Source organism: Neltuma alba, unplaced genomic scaffold, assembly GCF_004799145.2.
Source record: "Neltuma alba isolate B1F8T4 unplaced genomic scaffold, ASM479914v2 tig00011283_pilon, whole genome shotgun sequence".
Taxonomy (NCBI): domain Eukaryota; kingdom Viridiplantae; phylum Streptophyta; class Magnoliopsida; order Fabales; family Fabaceae; genus Neltuma; species Neltuma alba.
The window spans coordinates 227,756-248,284 of NW_021635992.1; the positions used below are offsets into that span (position 1 = coordinate 227,756).

Below are 20,529 nucleotides of genomic sequence, written 5' to 3' on the forward strand. Positions count from 1 at the left end.
ATTTTTTTCATAGTTCGAAGGATTTCGCTTGTGTTTTTACGTTTGGTCAAGTAAAATAAAAGGTTATAAATTCGATCGCACTCTATAATATACGAAGAATCTTGAGGTGTGTAATATTAAATGCAAATAGATTGTTCACGCCAAAAAATATATGCATAAATTCAATTTGTGTATTACATAAGCCCGTATGGTGGGTGACCCTCCCAAACCAGCAAGATTCGAATCCTATTGGTTAACATCTGTTTCATGTGTGTATATATCACTCTGCTACTTATTATTTATCACTTGTAGAGAACACTTTTGGTTCTTTTTATTTGTTACTTATACTCTTTTAATGCTTCATTTTTATTTTTATCCCCCATTAATTGCAGTAAAAGTGAAGAGAAAGGAAATGGGTGAGAGAGAAAATATACTAGTATATAAAACTCTCCTCAATAAGGACAAAAGTAACAGATTTCATCTATTGGTCCTCGTTTGATGCTCATCACAATGATGAGCATCATGTGCTTATTATCACAGTGCAATTTAAACCATTCAAAATTTAATATGAATAGTTCAGATTTAAAATTTTTAATATATAACTTTTGTAACGATAAATTTATTTTTTACAAAAGTGTTAGTTATAAGATTGTATTTATTTTAAATTATGTACTACCTCTGGTTCTAATTATGAGACCCCGTTTGTACTTTACAAACGGGGTCTCATAATTAGAACCAGAGGTAGTATCTATTAAAACAAAAAAATTAAAATATATGAAAAATTTAAATTTAATCTGAATTATTTAAAATCAATTTGAATGGTTCACATTGCGATGAGCATGTATATCCACATCTTGCCAAGTGCTAAATGGACCACATTATGGTCTTAAAGTTGGGTTAATTTGTAGACTGAACGAAGGGCCATAAGTATCTACAAAACCCAACTTGGTCCATTTATGGGCCTACTTAACTGAAATCTGTAGATGCTGGTTTATGTTCTCACGGTCACATGAGGGCCGGGCCTTACACAAAGTATTGTCTAATCTCTAACGTAAAGGCCATTTGAGAGGTTTACGGTGGAAGGAAATTAATCACTGTTACCGGTAATGAATATCTTAGACTCAACCCAAAAAAAAAAGAAAAAGAAAAAAGTTTAGCACTACAAGGTCAGTAAAAAAATGCATAGTTAATACTATTTCATATTGTTAATATAAGAACTGTATTTAATTAAGTTGCATCCTTTTTTCTCCCAACAATTAAGTTGGATAAATTAAAGAGTTATAAATTAGTTAATTATAATAAATATAACTCGATTTCTTTAAAACACCACAATATAATGTTATATTATACATGAATTTAATTTAAAAAATGACAAATATAAAAAATAAAATGATACTACCTCCGGTCCTAAATACTACAAACTATATATTATATTTAAGAGCAGAAATATAGTACTCCTTCTGTCCTTAATATAATACTTAATTATTAAGTTAATCTTGGTCCTAAATAGAAAACCTATTTATCATATTAATCAATTTTTCTAAATCACCCTGATTGATACTCCATCAATCATAATTAAGTAGGAAAAGGAGGGGGGATATTAAAAAAGATGATTATAGTGTATTAGGAAAAACATGTCATATTTTTTTATAATTAACTAATTTACCTAACTTTTTTAATCTAATCAAATTAGTTAAACATGTCTTATATTAAGGACCAAGGAGTATATTTAAGACTAAACATATATAAATCCCAACTAGCTTAGGCTGGAGGAGTACTATCAAATTAAATGAATCTTTTTTAATGATGAATTGGGATACGAGGCATGTACTGTTACAAGTCAAAAATTGAGAATGTCAACTTGATGTTGTAAACGACCATATTTAAGGGCCTCTTCAAGTATATCCTCACACTATCGGAGCACGATAAAACACTTTGTCAAAATATTTTATCATTACCAAACCCAAAGTCAGACACCAGCCCACAGGATTATTACGCGTGACAACCAAATGCTTATCCTTTAATTAGGTGCTTAATTGTTAATAAATAACTATTGAACATCATATATATATATATATGATGTAATCTTCAAGATATATAACTATTCAACATCACATATATATATGATGTAATCTTCAAGATATATACTATTCCTCCGATCCTTAATATAAGATCCATTTAACTAATTTGATTAAATTAAAAAAGTTAGGTAAGTTAGTTAATTATAAGAAATGTGACACATTTTTCCTAAAATATCATAATTATCTTTGTTAATATCTCCTTTTTCTCTTCTACTTGATTATAATTGATGGAGTATCCATAGGGACAATTTAAAAAAAATTGATAAATATGAGAAATAGGTCTTACATTTAAGACCAAAACTAATTCAATAATTGGGTTTTATATTAAAAACCGGAGAAGTATTTAAGTATTTTGATCTTAAATTATTTACTCCCCCAGTCCTTCTTACAAGATACCTTCTAAAATAGTGTGGATATATATTTTTCCAAATTCTAAAAAGAATACATAATCCTCATTATAAGTAATCAAACAAGATACTACTATTAATTAAATTTTTTAAGATTACCCCTATTTTAAAATGTCATTAATTACAACTTTATAAATCATAACTTTTTGAAGGTTTCGATAACGTTCATGACTCAACTACTCTTCATTATTGCTAGTGGCCCTGTAATTTATTTAGTGATATGAAAATTCTAAATTCTCTTATAAGTGAGAGATTCCTTTGAACTAAGTACTAGCTATAATCCTTTGATTCTTATTAATCATAACTATCAACTAAACAGGAAGTCTATAATAACCTAGATGTTCAAGATTCACCATATATCAAGTCAATTAATACAAACTATGACTGACACTAGCCCAAAAAAAAAAAAAAACCATGGCTGACACTTTTTTCCCTAAAGACATAATAAAAGATGATCACTAAGGCCTAGTGCCCACAAATAATCCACCACCACGTAGAGTACTTCCTCTCTGATTCATTGTAATCTACGTACAAATACATACAAACCTATCATACATATTTGTAACTCCGATTTACGGAAACGTACAAGAACGAAACAGTGAAGTTATAAGCACATGAAATAATTCGTATTCAACCAAAACCCAGGATCATTGGTTGGAGAAGACGATGTTGACCGGCTTGCGCCTCATGAGTACCTACGGGGCGAGAAGAGTCGTTTGGGAGAGAACATACTGACATGCCTTGGAGTTGCAAGGCCAGCAATGGCGCGATACTGTTCGTGCATGATGAAACCTTCACGCTCCTCACGCTCCTTCCTACGCGCTCCGAAGGTCCCGTACTTCACCAGCTTCCCCACCCACGATGACTTCTTCTTTGGCGGGCTCTGGTGTGCCGAGTTCATCTTCTCACACAAGTATTCCTTCACCGCATACTCACCCTGCTCCACCACCTCCGGCGGCGGCGACACCAGGGGGTTCCCTTCCACGCTTATCTTCATCAACTTCTTCAGGCAGCCGATGGAGTCCGGCAGCGCCTTGATCTTGTTGTAGCTCACGTCGAGCTCCACCAGGTTTAAGAGTAGTCCGATGGAGTAAGGGAGGGTTTCGAGGTACTGGAAGTTCTGGCTGACGTTAAGGGTCTCGAGGTTGACGAGGTTCTCGAGGTCCTCCGGCAGGGCTCGGAGGCAGTTGAGGCGGGCGTCGAGAACTCGGAGGGCGGTGAGGTAGGAGGTGGAGCGGGGAAGGACGACGAGCTTGTTGGAGTTGACGGAGAGCTTCTTGAGGTTGATGAGCTCGAAGCCTATGGTGTCCGGAAGTACAGTCAACTTGTTGAAGTTGGCGTTCAGTTCTTCTAAGGCCCTGCTCCGTAGTACGGTGGTCAAAGGTTAGTTTACAGTTACATTCTAACACAGTTTCAATGTAACAATATAATAGCAATATATATAGTTTATATTTACAGTCTCAGACATTGATGTATATTCTTTTTTTTTTTTTTGGTCATAACATTGATGTATATTCTGACGTATCTCAAATTAATAGTTTATGCAAAATATTTCCAGCTAACAACAATGGAATATTGGAATCTTATTTCTTGAAAATTAATATCGATGTAGCTTTCCTGTCTTGAGATATTTTCAACAATTGGCAGCCATGACGGGACCATGATGCGCCGGGGACCCACAGAGCTATTTTCATTTTTTTTTGGGTATAAAATGAAAAAAATAAAGAGTAAAACTAAGATGAAAATAGTTTTAAGAGATAAATTTTATTAAAAGATGATAATGAAATTTGTTTAAAGACCATGTGTGTAACTTTTTTTCAACAAATGTAATTAGATGCGTGTAAACTATTTTCAACTTTGCGCATAATGAAAAATATTTACACATAGTTAAAAATGTATTGCACACAGATAATGAATAGTTGCACCTACCGAAGAATTTAGATTTTTAGCTGCTTTTGGTAAACTTTCTAATCAGAGACTTTTGACCAATCTTTCTAATGAAAAATGCTAATAAATGTGAAATAAACATCAAAAGAAGAATATTTTGGCCAATAAATTTAAAGGATGCACATTATTGATATCTATCTCCATGGAAATCATAGGAACACAAGAAAATAAGTATCTCTGCTGTGCATGTGGATGCGTTGAAGTTCCTTGCACGATTAAAATCAATCACTCAATACACACCACGAATTAATAGTCAAACAATTTATATTTGAAAAGGATCCGTGAACTATTTTATTTTGTACAAGTTTTCCGTAATTATATGCAGGCCTTATTGACTTCTCTTTTGTTTCAAGTAAAAAATAACTATTGATCGCAACCCCTTAGAAAACGAAGCAATTTTGCACCCAAAATTCGCCTCCCTGCCGTGCCCTCTGTTTCTGAATGCCACGCATCATCAACGTACATATGCAACTATGGAAACATTTAATATTTTTTTATTCAACAAAAGATGCGTAAATCAGCATCAATTACGTTTGAAAACAACAGGTTTTGAAGGATATATATATATATATAATTGTTCTCTAATAGCTTATTAACAATCTAATCAATTATTAAACCTGCGAATCCAGTCATGATTATGAAGCATATAAATATATATCCTACTGTTTGGCATGCGTTTTGACGAACGCGGTTTCAGCAGAAAGATATAGAAAAGTGAACAACACTAATAATTAAGAAGAATAGCCACGTCTAAAGTTAAGTCTAATTAATCAATTAAATACTACAGTGTTTACTAGCTACTGTTTATCCCACTTAATGGGTTGTTTTGTAACTTTTGTTGGATATTTAATTTCAACGTATATATGCATCAGCAACAAGAGGAAAAGCATTCAAAATAATCAATTACTATGTGATACTACTTCAGGTTCTAATTATAAGATCTTGTTTATAGTTTGCAAACAGGATCTTATAAATAAAATGGAAGGTAGTATGATTCATCAGTTTAGATTCTCTCGGTGCAAAAACATGTTTCACAAAACCTATATATATGTATGTCAACATGTATGTCCAGGTTCAATGTTCTTATAAACAAAAATATAAAATATAAAAATATAAAAATCTGCCACCAAACGTACAACATAGCCACGGGTTTTTGTGTGCGTGTTTGTCTATATATATATATGTAATGTCTGTGATGATTATAATAGTCCAAGCATACGTATGTAATTTGAAGAGCACTTTGACGTTTTGCTATAAGGAAATCGATAAGAATGATAATAAAAAAGGAGAAGTGAGCTGGTTAATGATGAAGATTACCTGCAATTCTCAATGGTTTTAGGGAGGAATTCGATGAGGTTGCCAGAGACATTCAAAAGCTTGAGCTTGGAGAGGCAGCCAATGGAATTGGGGAGAGACCTAAGCTGATTGGAGTGCACATCTAACACCACTACATTTAGCAATCTCGCTGTTAGAGATTCCGGAATTTCCTGTGTTAATCAAACAAAGTAAGTTTATGGTCATAACAAATAAATATTAGGGTGGGGCTGTGGTTTTAGTGTAGCTCTCAGTTTTCTTTTGTTCATATTAATGAATAATGACTGGGGTGTGAAGTGTGAACGGTACATCGATATGATATGACATAAAACGAACATACATCAGAGTAATTAATCGCCAGACCCCAGGTTTTTAATTTGTTTGACCACAGCCCACGCTTCAGCTGTAAAACTTTTCCAAACTTTTTGTCTATATGTACTAGTATAATATAAACCTTCTTTCGCCCTTAAAAAAGTATTCCTACTTGGCGAACACAACGATATACGTCAACCCAACCAAAATGTACGCCTTTTAAATTTTCCCTTTTATCTGATGTTGCCGACGCTTGGTATATGCTGATAAGTTATCAATCTTTTGGCACGAAATGAGTTAATCATCTGATCTTTTTCATTAAAACTTCTTCCAACAAGGCCTTTCCCAGACTTTGAACCAATATTATTACCTGAAATAGCTTTTTAATTTTCCCGCAGATTCCGATTACTAGCTTGCTGACTCATACATGTGCATATACAGAAGCAAGCGAAACCATGGAACAATTCAATATATAAAGCTATATGTGTGTGTGTGTATATATATATATATATTAACGAGTGTTGAGAAAAGCAATGGATGGTTAATTACATAGAGACCTGATAAATCAGTGAAAGGTAAGGAGGAGGTGTGCATATACACACAGACATACCTGAAGGTTGTTATTAGAGAGGTTCAACTTGCAGATGAGGGCTAAATTAAGAGAAGGGCTAGGGAGAGCGTCGAGGGACATGCCACTGAGGTCGACTAGTTGGAGCTTTTCTCCTTCTTCCTCTTGATGATCTGCATGCCCTGATCTGTGCTTCTGAGAATCTTGATTGTGATGAGTCTTTATCTTCCTCAGCTGCTGATGTTGATGATGAGGAGCATGATGAATAGTGCGCTGGTTTTCGTACATCATCTTGCAGAAACTATACAAGTTATGAGAGGGAGAGAGGACGATGATGAAGATGAAGAAGACGAAGAAGGAAGGGTTGCTTTAAATAGAAAAGGAGGGACTGAAATGAGAGGACGTACGGTTGAAATGAAGGAACGGGACATAAGTGATGACGTTAAAGCAGCCAAGTACAAGAAACCGTATGCTGAGGCTTAGGCTTCCGTGCTCTTCTTACCCACTTGATCAAGTCAACCCCCCATCTTTTTCTCCTCCGTTACTCCTATTCTTCTATGATCATTTTCCTTTCAGAATTAATAAATAATTTTTAAACTAATTAATCAGAAAAAAAAGAATCTTTATACGTATATTATCAATCACTTGACTTTATCTGATCTCAGTATTATTAAAACTACACGGATATGAACAATCGACGTATCATCAATATATACATGTTATATATATACATAAATATTTATGTGAGCTAGCTTGATACTTCTGCAATAATTTTCAAAGGGAATACAAGGCGGGCAATCCCTCTAGTGATAAGAATAAAGGCTCCCATCAGGTTCATAGCAAACCATCCTTTTCCAACAAGATCTTTATTTCATATCATCATTTCATCTGTTTCGACTTATTTGTATCTTTTGCTTATGTACCATTTCCTTTTGTCTTGTCTATTTGCTTTAGATTCTAAGCAATCTAATAGTAATACTTTTATACAAAAACTATAAACAGTAAAATTCATTTGTTTGCTAAAGTTACCATTTTTGGTTTAAAAAAATAATATTAAAAATGAACCATGCAAATGTCCTTTGGTTTTTTTAAAAAATTTCATCAGCTTATTCAACATTTACATAAACTTTCCTGTATAACCATTTACTCTGAAATTTTCTTTGATTTTTTTCCCCATGCCGCGAATATCGGGAACTTAAATTATATGGCTCTTCTTGTTATTGGACCGAAATTTAGTTAGTTTTCTTTTCATAACAAATGAACAAGGATTGAAGAAACTTTTTATTCTTGATTATTTTGATATAATTCTTAATGTCAACATGAAATTTTCTAACAAATATCTCACGTCGATTTAAGAATATAATATGACATAAGTCACAAACATTATTTCAAAAGTAAAAGATTGATTTTAAATCAAGTTAGATGGCGTTAGCATTGAATCAATGATTGAAAAATTATGTATATTGGTTTTGATCATATATAGTTATTATCCAAAACTTCACCAGAAAATTAAATATTTTTTATATTTTTATCATAGAATTTTCTATTTTGTAAATTACATATTCTGATAAACATGACATATAGTTATGTATAATAATTTAATGTCACGCTTGTATAATTTCCATGAATATCACATAGTTATATATGATAATTTAATCAAAATTTTAATAGTGAAAATATAAAAATCCCCTTTTAATTTATTGATATTAAACGTAATATCATGCGGTTAACTAATTAATTGGGCTGATTCATATCCTCTTGTATTATATGATTAAAAAAAATGTCAAAGTCAATAAAAATGTTCATGATTAATGAGATAATAAGCTTCAGTTGTTTTCAAGGCCAACTGGCACAAGATTCAAGTTCAACGGTTAGTACGCAATATTGTACGAATGGTCTATCATATGTTAGTATTATTTCAACGTCATCTGTTCATTACATTAAGATATATAGCAGCATAGTAATTAAATTAGGGAAAATCACTAACAGGTCTCATAGAAGGCAATTTATTACTCTGATGTCTCACGAAATGTCAAAATCACTGACAGGTCCCAAGGGACCTCAAGTAATATTTTCGTTTTGTAAAATGACATTACTGTCCCTCATATTCCAGATTCACATTTGCTCTGTCATTACGATTTACAACCTCAGCAGCGACTATTAACAACCTAATGAGAGGGCGTTAACAACCCTAGCAGTATCCGTTAACAACTTACTTTATAGAATTATATAACCTCTACATAAGAGTAAATTATAACCAAATAATATAATACAACAACTTTAACACTAAAATGGGAAGCTTTTTGATATCATTAAGAATTTTAACTAGATCCAATAGGATTATAGTAATATTTTAATGCGAATATCCATTTACAATCTCAACAGCGATTATTAACAACCGAATGAGAGGGCATTAACAACCTAAGCAGTAGCCGTTAACAACTTACTTTATAGAATTATATAACCTCCGCATAAGAGTAAATTATAACCAAATAGTATAATACAACAACTTTAATACTAAAATGGGAAGCTTTTTGATATCATTAAGAATTTTAACTAAACCCAATAGGATTATAGCAACATTTTAATGCGAAGATCCATTTACAACCTCAATGGTGAGTATTAATAACCCAAAGAGAGCTGTTGACAATCTAGGCAGTATCTATTAACAATTGACTTTATAGGATAATATAACCTCTAACAACTATATAAGATTAACTTTAAGACTATTTAGTTATAATTTAGTTAGTTATAGTTAGAAGTTATATTATCCGATAAAGTTAGTTGTTAACAGACACTGCTAAGGTTGTTAACAATTCTCCTTAGGTTATTAATACTTACTGTTGAGGTTGTAAGTGGATTTTCGCATTAAAATGTTGCTATAATCCTATTGGGTTTGGTTAAAATTCTTAATGATATCAAAAAACTTCCCATTTTAGTGTTAAAGTTGTTGTATTACACTATTTGGTTATAATTTACTCTTACGCGGAGGTTATATAATTCTATAGAGTAAGTTGTTAACGGATACTGCTTAGGTTGTTAATGCCTTCTCATTCGGTTGTTAATAGTCGCTATTAAGGTTGTAAATGGATCTTCGCATTAAAATATTACTATAATCCTATTGGATTTAGTTAAAATTCTTAATGATATCAAAAAGCTTCCCATTTTAGTGTTAAAGTTGTTGTATTATACTATTTGGTTATAATTTACTCTTATGCAGAGGTTATATAATTCTATAAAGTAAGTTGTTAACGGCTACTGTTTAGGTTGTTAGTACCCTCTCATTCGGTTGTTAATAATCGCTGTTGAGATTGTAAATGGATATTCGCATTAAAATATTACTATAATCCTATTGGATCTAGTTAAAATTCTTAATGATATCTCCCATTTTAATGTTAAAGTTGTTGTATTATATTATTTGGTTATAATTTACTCTTATGTAGAGGTTATATAATTCTATAAAGTAAGTTGTTAACGGATACTGCTAGGGTTGTTAACGCCCTCTCATTAGATTGTTAATAGTCGCTGCTGAGGTTGTAAATCGTAATGACAGAGCAAATGTGAATCTGGAATATGAGGGGCAGTAATGTCATTTTACAAAACGAAAATATTACTCTGAGGTCCCTTGGGACCTATCAGTGATTTTGACATTTCGTGGAACCTCAGAGTAATAAATTGTCTTCTGTGGGACCTGTTAGTGATTTTCCCAAATTATTACACATGTTATGTCATTTTTAATTTGATAGCAATATATAATTCGTCATATACTAATGAGATAAGATTGAATATAGCTTATCTGGCCCACTGGCGGTGGCATAATATTAAATGCGCGGTTACAGTTAATTCATTATGCTGTACGGATGGTCTATAAGTATTATTTAATTTAATTACGGGTTTTCGTTAAATAATAAATAATAAGTTCCATCTATATATGATATTAAAAGAGAGAGAATATTTACATCAAGTTTTTTATCTCATTATGTTAAATTCTCCAATCATACATGATCTAAATTTATAATTAAATGCTATTTAATGTTAATATTTTAAAAATAGGACACATGGTTATATATTATTAGAAAACTTGACATGATGGATATAAGAAACTTGACCTAAGTTTTTTTTCTGAAAAATGAGTAATATATAGATGGCAAAAAATAAGGAAATGAATGACACAATATATAGTACTACCTCCTGTGATGAATATAAAAGATAGTTGAAAATTAAATTTAATCCTAAATATAATACTTTAATTTATTTTATCTTTTTGATTTTTAACAATTTTTAAAATTATCTCTATTGATTGTAAGGTATTCCCACCAAAAGATAGTTCTAATGCACATGATTAGTTTAGAAAAATCAATATACATTTGTTACAATTAACCAACTTAACTAATTTCTTTAATCTTTCTAAATCAGTTATCTACCTCTTATATTAATAACAAGAAATAGTACATAAATTATATAATTCATCTACGACTTCACATAGTACATGAAAAAGCATGCATATTATAGCATTCTGAACTATCTAGATACCTTTAGCCTGCACACAAAAATTAAAATGATGAGTTGTATTATTTATTATTTACACTAATAAGTTACAAATATATTGATCACTTCATCCATATGATTACATGCAATTGGTGATACAGCTGGTACGGAGCGACAATTGATAGATGACCAAATAATATAGTTGCGGCTGTGATTATTATAATATATGGCAAGTTTTAGTGTTGCATATATCATACAACATCTCAAAATCTACATGTCTTTAGATATATATAATATGAAAACATTTAGCAAACCAAAGTATATTAGATATAACTCATAAAGGAACTTATTTATAAATTCGGTGTACAAGTCCAAGCTAATTATTTGGAATTTGTGGATCCAACTAAATAACAAATTATAAAAACATTTTGTACTCTGCACATGAAAATATTCGTAATTTATTCTCATGTATAATTTGAATAAGAAGCAGAAATTTAGGTCATCATGGGGGAGGCACATGGAAAGGCAAAAAGAAAATGGCGTGCTTGGATTAAAATATGCAAATCCTTTTAAAGAAAGCGGCCGCCTGGCAGCAAGAGATTTCGCCTGGAGGCTAATGTCAACAGAAATAAAAAAATTTAGGGACCAATTTTTTTAAAGTGCAAAATAGCTATAAGAGGTGGGCGTTTTATCATAGGTTGAAAGAAGTCCAAAAGACATAATATAGATAGACGAGGGTACGTAGCACTAAAGTTGACCAAAAAAATGTGCCTTATGTTCAAGATTGATGAGGGGGTTGGCGTAATCCATGGCGTAGGACAAATTAAAGGACAAATGAAGTTTCTTAAACTTGGCAAGAGAAGCGACCATTCAACATTAATAATAGGAACATTGATGATATGATGGACCGCAAATACAAAGAACAAATAATCCAAAAACTACTTTCAGTATTTAATATAAGAGTTATATAATTAATTTAAAGATAATTAGTTTAGTTTTTTATTTGTAACAAATATATGTTAACCTTTTTAGATTATCTCTTTAATCATGTATATTGGAACTACCCTTTTAATAAAAAGCTTATAATCAATAAGGAATGTTCAGAGAAAAAAATTACTCCCTGCTATCTTTATTATAAGTTTTAATTAAATAACTAATTTATGAATAATGAATAATTAGTTAAAATCAGTTAAAAGTAATAAGTAAGTTAGAAATGCACCTTTATTTCCAAAAATGTCCCTGTGATAAATGAGAAAAATGGATAAAGAGAATGTGTTGAGAAATGTGATAGGAGAGAGTATAAAGAAGGAGAGAGAATAAATAAGGGCAAAATGAGAAAAAATGCATTAATTATTAAGATAAAGTCAAACTGAAGCTTATAAAATGAATGACACCCCTTCCTAAATTTGAAGTTTATAAATAAGACCGGGAGAATCTAAATTTGAAAGACAAAATATATTGATGTTTTATATTTAAGACCGAATTCAATTTTTAACTAACTTTTAGGTTAAAAATGGGAGGCAGTACACAGCAACATATAAATTTGGGTTAAGATATAAATTGGGAGCTTTGCAAATCTTGAACCATCAATCTAATAATAGGTTGGCTAGCCTTTCACAATAGCAAAGGAAGGATAAAATAGGGAACAAAATAACAGATTACCTCTAGTTTTAATTATAAAATCTTGTTTATAAACTGTAAATAGAGTCTCATAATCAGGGGTAGTATTTTATATTATCTCAAATCTGATATGAAAATAAGGTTCGTTATAGTGGTATTTATGACCTAAACCACTCCTAATAATTATATTCTAGAGGTTCCTAAGAGGCCTTAGACTTACAATTTTTCTGTTGAATTAAAGGAAATTAACCTGTGAATTTGACAAAAAGCCATACGTTCGAGCTGGCCTGGGATTCTAAGGGGGTGTTTGGGAACCCAAAACCATGGTTTTAGAAGCACTTTTCCGCAAACGAGGTAATCTCCTCCACATATTTATTTCGTAATCCGTAAAAGCACTTCTGAAACCATGGTTTGGTTTCTATCCAAACACCCCCTAAAGTGGCTGCAAGGATATATATGAGGTTTGTTCAGGCCCCCTTTAACTTGTTTGGAGTAACTTATAGCAACACTTCCTTATTTTATGGTTGGTTGTTAAGAAGAGTTTGCTTACCAAAGATGTATTGATTTGTTTTAATTGTCAGACTGATTCTTCTGTTATTTGTATTTTGTGTGATGTGATGTTGAAAATGATGAATCGGTAGACCAGTTTTCTTAAAATTTGCAATGTTATGTCGGCTCCTCGATCTTTGCTCTGCAATACTATTGTTGTAACTCGTAAATGTTTTTGCTAGGATAGAGGCTTTTGAATAAATTAAATGATTGGGAACGGTTCTTAAAAGGTGGCTACTTAATTATCGATCTTTTACCCTTTATGTGTATATAGTCTGGTTTTTAATCTGGAATGAAATTGGGTGATTAAGAAAATAGTAAAATTATGAAGTCAAATCTTTCTTTGTTTTTTTTTTCCCCTTTTGGGCCAAGAAGTCAAATCTCTCTTGAAGCATGATGATTAATTAAGAGAATAGGAAACTAAAGCACTTCCTATAATCAATCTTTGTAGCTAGGAGGAGAGCAAATGGGCTGGAGATAGGAAACTTTATTAATTCGTTTGTTATTCTGACTTTGAAAAAAGTTAAATAAGCGTGGTGTGATCAATGTGATTGCGTTGAAAATGTGCAACACTTGTCAAAATAAGATTAAATTAATTAAATGTGCCTTATAACTGTTTAAAAACCCTAATTAGGGCAACCTCCACAAAGAAGAAGGAGCGGATGATGCTATTATTCGCACAACAAGGAAATTAGTCAGCTTATCATTTTGGCGATAATACTATTCCTCTGCCACAGTTATGATATATCAATCAAATCCAAAGGTTTCATTAAAAGCAGTAGCTCATAAATTCTTTTGTTCTGAACTAAAAGAAATTGAAATTTTTGAGAGTGAATATCCATTTTCGTCAATTTTAGATCATGAGATGAAATCCTTTAATTTCTTGCGAAGTTAATTACAGATTTTAAAAAAGTCATAAATTTTGTGAATGAAATTTTAACGAATCCTTTACAAGAAGGTGTTTGGATACCCTAATAATCACTTTTCAGAAGCACTTTTCCATAAATCGAGGTAAAATCCTCAATATATTTACTTCGTATACCGTAAAAGCACTTTTGAAATCATGATTTTGATCTTACCCAAACACTCCCTAAACTTCAATACACAAGCAAACACTGCCTCGGCGAGTATAGAACCTTCTCTTTTTTTCGGTCCTTTTTATAAACCTATGATAATTTTAAAGAGTAGGAGTGTGTTCATATTTAATGAGAATAATAGAAGAATAGAAATTAATATGATATTATAATTTAGGGTGATTAATGAAAAAACTAAAGTATATTTTTACACCATTTAACTTCACATAAGATTTTAATTTGCTGTATTTTTTTAAATTAAAAAATTAAAATGAAAATTTTATATAAAATTAAATAATTAAATAATTCTCTCTGGCTGTGTGTTTGTGTGTTCGGTTGTGTGCCATGGTGCCGAGCAACTGGATGTTACGTTGAGCGCAATAGCTAAGCAGCGAGCACTCTTCTTTGGAACTCCCGCTTTCCAACCCTACTTCGATGTCCATGACGATGCTACTCAATTCCTTTGTTCCTCGCCAAATTTCGATTCTCAATGTCTCAAATAAAAATCGGTGTTCGAATCGAATCTTTCCCTTTTGCTGTCTTCGAAATCCGACTGTCGTTTCTTCGTCCTATGTGTCACTTCATGCTCAAAGACTCGTGCGCCATTTCGACCCCACGATTCCCCTGGAAAAAGCTATAACTCCTCCGGCCTCATGGTACACCGATCCATCTTTCTTCGAGTTTGAGCTTGATCGCGTATTCTATAGTGGCTGGCAAGCAGTAGGTCAGTGGTTACTTCTTTTGCATCAATATTCGTTTTGGACGCTGTTCTGTTGGTGGGACTGATCATTTCCTCTGAAAATCGAGGGATACAAATATGAAATATGAAACTGCAGAGTTAAAATCTGCAAGAATGATCAATTTGCAAAAAGTTATCTCAGTAACATGAATTTTGCTTCAATGGCCGAAATATTGGTTACAACATATATTAAAAAATTGGCACTTTCAATATTCCTTAACCATTGATAATATCAATCTGGCTCGTGGAGGCTACTGGTTCATCATGTTTAATTTCAATTTTAGTTTTGCCAATTTTCAACGGGATAAGGAGATGATCCTAAAAGTTTGACCTGCCTTTGCCCCTTTCTCATAATTGTTTCAGCCGTCAGGGCCTTGTTGCTTTTAGAAATCTGAGGGTACGTCCTCCTTTTATGGGATCAAAGTTGTGAAAAGAAAAGGCTTCTAGTTTAAAGTGCACAGGGTTACTGCAAAATTGAATAAGAAGAGATGTATATGCATGGATACAAGCATTAAAAGGATAATTATTTTGACTCTGGATTAAGCTATTGTTTTTTAAGCCTTTCCAGGATAGCATAGCTTAGACGCTCACTAAAAGTGATCAAGTTTCGCTCAAGCACTGAACAAAATGCAAATGAAACTCATGGAAGCAAGAGCTATACGTGATTAATTATGCACTTGATTAGTTAGTAATGGTAACAAAACCAACATATCAAAGCAGTTTCTTTTTTTCCTCATTGTTGAGAGCGACAGAAAATATTAGATTAATGAGTTATACCAACATATCAAAGCAGTTTCTTTTTTTCCTCATTGTTGAGAGCGACAGAAAATATTAGATTAATGAGTTATTTATAAACCAATGATCTTTAAAATCTTGTTGCAGCTTTAAGCTACTCCCTTTACCTCTGATCTTGCCCAATGTGAATGTCTTAAAAGGTAGCTAATAGTTTGGTATTCTGGGAAAATTGAAAGCATGTGCATGAAATATGATTGAGCAGATATCATCGTTTTGATTCTTTATTTTCAAGCAATTTATATTGGTCGGAAAAGTCTTTTGAAACTTTAATTAGTAGTCCAAGAAACTGGCTTCAATTAAAACCCATAAAGATAGCGTCAGAAGTGCACTTTTAGCACTTTTAAGTGTGCTTTAATATTCATTTGCTAAACTTTGATTTGTTCTTTCTTTCTTTTTCTTTTTTTTCCCCCTCCACGTTTGGAAGCATAAAAACCTGTCATGATATGGATCGTGTCTCCATGAGTTATTCTTTTGAAATATTGTTTTTACCAAGAATTGTCACCATCCACTGTTTCCTTCTTAACCAGGGTGCACAGAGCAGATAAAGGATCCACATGACTTTTTCACTGGCAGGTTTTAAATTTAATACTTTCCTCCCATCTATTTTCACATTTAATAAAGGGGGAGCAATTCTGATTTTTTTTTTCTCCCCCAATTTGTACTTGCATATATTGTTAGTAAAATAGCTCTACTGTTAGCTCCATTTGGTTCTTGGAAGGGGAAAAGATCTTTGGGAGCAAACTTTCTTTTCCTCTGAGTTTCTGAGAACCAATTGGAGGACTAATTTTGCAGACTTGGACATGTTGAATTTGTTGTATGTCGAGATGAGAATGGGAAGGTTCATGCCTTTCACAATGTTTGCCGTCATCATGCCTCTCTTCTTGCATCTGGTAGCGGACAGAAATCTTGCTTTGTCTGCCCTTACCATGTGAGTTTACCTACTCTGGTTTATATATATATATATATATATATATATATATATTATTTTCATGTTATCTTTCTGGTCGAAAGTGAACATTTTTTAAGCTTTTTCCTATTGGTAGTAGTTGTCATTACCTGTTGCTTCTTCCTCATGACAGGTTCCTATTTTTTGCATTATTATCTGCAACCTAAAACAGGAAAGGAATATGATCTTTGCAGGGGTGGACATATGGATTGAATGGAGCTCTTCTTAAGGCAACTAGAATAGCAGGAGTGCGGGACTTCAATGAAAATGTATGAAGTTCTGTTCCATGATTTGTTTATTGTAAAACAAAATTCTGATAGAGGGAGAGTTGGCTGATTTTTGTAACAATGTAGGATAGGACTTTGGGCTTATACCAATTGAAGTAGCTATTTGGGGCCCATTTGTACTTCTCAATCTGAACAAAGAGGGTTTTCCTCAAACAGAAGTGGATAGCCATCATGTGGGAAGGGAATGGCTCGGTAGCAGTGCAGATATATTGAGCACCAGTGGAATTGATTCTTCACTCAGTTATCTCTGCAGACGTGGATATACCATTGACTGCAATTGGAAGGTATGGACCTCTTGTCTGGCCTTGAAATTTGGTTCTTCCTTGGGAGTTTTGTCATGTGATAAAGAATTATTTCAGAGACTTTCACCATCGCTCTTCCGGTAAGCTTAGTTTATATCTTGAGCTGATTTATCCTACAGGTGAAAAACCATGGAATTTGTTCTTAATACGGTTGGTCTTATTTTAATGTGTATGATATGATACATTGGAGATGCGAGGACACTGTTAATTCTTGATATTTCTATTTGCAGGTGTTTTGTGATAACTACTTAGATGGTGGCTATCATGTACCATATGCGCATAAAGGCCTTGCTTCTGGTCTACAGCTTGATTCCTATTCCATCACGGTATTCTTCTTTACTCTCATTTGAAAAGCTCTTCATCTTTACAGATCAGTGTAGCATGTGTGTGAATCTTTTATGTCAGGCATGTTTGGTAAGAGTTACAATAGGAAGAGTTGAAAGGGAGTGATCGTAGATTAATGATGTTTCCAGACACAATGCATTGTCTTCGGGCCAAAAAAGGAGAAAAAGACACGATGCATTATCTGATATAATTATTTCCTCATTCTCTTCCTCTGCTTTTTTCTCCTACCTAGTTCAGTTCTAGTGCCCCTACTGTAAAAATCAAAATTGTATGATTCTCGACTCATGTTATGTTTGGGAGCCTTCCCATCCCAGGGAAAAAAAGCCAGAAGGAAGGTCGCCCCCCTCACACCCCCCTCCCCCAACCAAAAAAAAAAAAACATAATTTTGATATTGGGCATTCATTGTTCATTGTAACCCAGGGTTAGTTTTCCCCCCTTTTGCGGTATAATGGACTGTATTTAATGATGTAGACGTTTGAAAGGGTAAGCATTCAAAGTTGTGAAAGCAGCTCGGCAAAAAGGAACGAGAGCTATGACAGACTTGGAAAAAATGCTATATATGCTTTTGTTTATCCCAACTTCATGATAAATAGGTACTCACTTGATCGTTTTGGGTAATTATCATCCAAAATAGTAGACTTTCTTAACTTTTGATGTTTTCCAAATTGTAGATATGGACCCTGGATGGACACCAATCTTGTACTTCCGCTGGGACATAACAAATGCCGAGTAGTTTTTGATTACTATCTTGAACACTCTCTAAAGGTAATGTGATATTCTTGTACCATCAGTCATTATGAGTCTTGAAATGAGCTGCATTCAGAGTCTTGAAATCACTTACTGTTGACATATTTCTTCTCTCACTCATGGGAACTAGCAGATATTCATAAATAAATTAGCGGGCCCTTGTATCACAAGGAGGCCGGGTAACAAGTGTTGTTTATATCTTATGAATAATGGAGCTTGCTATTTATTATAATAAATACTAGGAAATGGTGTGTTTCTTTGTGTTGGTTTCTTTCTTAATATTGTTTGTGTCAAATCGTATTTTATTGACAACTGAAACAATTATCTATATATATATATATATATATATATATATATAAGTTTAATGAGCAGTTGGGGGTGGGGGATGGGTGGGAAACTGAAGTTTAGATATTTGATGCTCTGATTCTTATTATTCATGGTAGAACAGAACGTAATGCACCAAAGGAAAGAAGGCAAAAATCCTGCGACCCTATTCAAAACAGTCAATTAACAACCTCCTCTAAAATTTATTAAACATCAAAAAGAGTATATAGAAATATAGGGTGCCACCCAAATAGAAACAAACTAACAATATGATAGATGTCCAAACAGAGGTGATGAGTAACAGCTATTGAAAAACTACATGATTAAAATTATCACCCACTTATAGAAACACTCCCGGTTAAGCTGGGGAATCACATCCAACTTGGGGCTAATCTTGCCATTATTCTCGCGCAAGCCGTGGTTGTTGGAGAGAGGACATAAGGGGGTTGGTTGGGATGTATCGGGGAGCCTAACTGTGCTAGAGCATAGCTACTTCCTGGCTTCCTTTTTTGGACTGCTGTAGATTTCTTTTCTATGACATTGAAGCTTGTAAAAATCTGTTTCAGTGGCAATTCAAAGGCATGACTCATTCCTATTCTATATTTTCGCCTCTTCCTGCTGCTTTCTGGACCCTGGAGTTTGGGGTCTATCATGATTCTTTTATGTTACTATAGCGAAACTTGTACTGATAATTTTGTACTTAGTGCATATGGAGGATAGAAATTCCAAGAAACATAGGCATTAGGTGACGGAGCTTTTGTGGCAGGGTTATTTATTCTGATGAATTTATGAAATGTTGAGAACGTCCATAAAAATAAGATGCAAAGATTGTAGCTCAAATTAAGCAAGGAGCTCAGGTTTTTCGGAATATGTGAATGACTGAGAGAGTTCTGGGACTGGGTTTTGAAGCTTTAGTCAAGCTAAGTTATGCTTTAACATATTTTTTTCTTAGAAGTTCACGCAGAATTATAATGAATTTCCTATTCTTAAGGTTCCATAGTTCCTCTAAAGAAGTTAATCTGTGGATTGTAACTTTTTTTTAAAAAACAATTTTAAAAAACCTATTATCAGTCCAAAAGCTTGGAGTGAAATTGCAAAAGATAGACTCTTACTTCCTTCACCTCTCTACGTTATCAGGATGACACAGATTTCATAGACAGAAGCTTACAGGACAGTGAGAAAGTACAGGTAATACATGGTAGTACTAGTTTGGTTGACGCTTGACAACATATTTCCAAGTTCATTGGACTATGTCTGGTTGTTGTTTATACGCAGATAGAAGATATTGTGCTGTGTGAAAATGTTCAGAAGGGCCTTGAATCTCCTGCATATTCAGTAGGAAGATATGCGCCCACCATTGAGCAGGCCATGCACCATTTTCACTGTCTGCTTCATGAAAACCTCGCACATTAAAAGTCTTGGGTCATCACAGACTATTGCTGCGGCGTAAGTGCGGGTGTGTTTCATGATCAAGAAAAATGTCGCATCATGTTAATGTTGTTATTCTCTGGTAAGTATAAGGTTATCTTTTCTGAATGAATTATGCTGAATAATTTGCCATATCCCAGCCTCATGTCCAGGGAAAGACTTGCTCTCTTACAGGAGTAGTAGTCAAGTAATCTATTAAGCTTTTGGTGATTCATTGAGTTATAAATAAAGAGATGAATATACAATCTGAATCTTATATATTTGGATAAAAGATAAT

The 20,529-nt window shown here is 33.1% G+C and overlaps 2 protein-coding genes across 3 annotated transcripts; one reads left to right on the top strand and one right to left on the bottom strand.

The window, feature by feature from the left end:
- Positions 1-2,733: 2,733 nt before the first annotated feature.
- On the bottom strand, positions 2,734-9,314 carry LOC114711209 (plant intracellular Ras-group-related LRR protein 6). 2 transcript variants are annotated; one of them, XM_028895576.1, is made up of 4 exons: positions 9,304-9,314; positions 6,651-6,837; positions 5,732-5,901; positions 2,734-3,825 (listed from the first exon to the last, which is right to left on the bottom strand). In XM_028895576.1, exons 2-4 carry the CDS (start codon positions 6,729-6,731, stop codon positions 3,153-3,155), a joined length of 924 nt encoding a protein of 307 aa, XP_028751409.1. In that variant the 5' UTR covers positions 6,732-6,837; positions 9,304-9,314; the 3' UTR covers positions 2,734-3,152. The 2 variants fall into 2 exon arrangements, with proteins under 2 accessions (XP_028751409.1, XP_028751408.1); XM_028895575.1 differs by lacking the exon at positions 9,304-9,314 and having other exon boundaries at positions 6,651-6,957.
- A 5,353-nt stretch (positions 9,315-14,667) lies between these two features.
- LOC114711208 (choline monooxygenase, chloroplastic) lies at positions 14,668-20,464 on the top strand. Its single transcript, XM_028895574.1, has 10 exons — positions 14,668-15,062; positions 16,400-16,445; positions 16,665-16,800; positions 17,013-17,087; positions 17,177-17,389; positions 17,638-17,733; positions 18,225-18,346; positions 18,425-18,518; positions 19,962-20,012; positions 20,100-20,464. The coding sequence occupies exons 1-10, from the start codon at positions 14,774-14,776 to the stop codon at positions 20,235-20,237; spliced, it is 1,260 nt and encodes a 419-aa protein (XP_028751407.1). The 5' UTR covers positions 14,668-14,773; the 3' UTR covers positions 20,238-20,464.
- The last annotated feature ends 65 nt before the right edge of the window (positions 20,465-20,529 follow it).

Bases quoted from the DNA above. Each gene is read 5' to 3' on its own strand.
- LOC114711209 (XM_028895575.1), bottom strand. From the start codon at position 6,899: ATGATGTACGAAAACCAGCGCACTATTCATCATGCTCCTCATCATCAA. The intron at 5,902-6,650 runs GTATGTCTGTGT...TGATTAACACAG, and splicing joins TCTCTAATAACAACCTTCAG to GAAATTCCGGAATCTCTAAC. The intron at 3,826-5,731 runs GTAATCTTCATC...ACTACGGAGCAG, and splicing joins AAAACCATTGAGAATTGCAG to GGCCTTAGAAGAACTGAACG.
- LOC114711208 (XM_028895574.1), top strand. From the start codon at position 14,774: ATGTCCATGACGATGCTACTCAATTCCTTTGTTCCTCGCCAAATTTCG. The intron at 17,390-17,637 runs GTATGGACCTCT...TTCTATTTGCAG, and splicing joins CCATTGACTGCAATTGGAAG to GTGTTTTGTGATAACTACTT. The intron at 18,347-18,424 runs GTACTCACTTGA...TCCAAATTGTAG, and splicing joins CCCAACTTCATGATAAATAG to ATATGGACCCTGGATGGACA.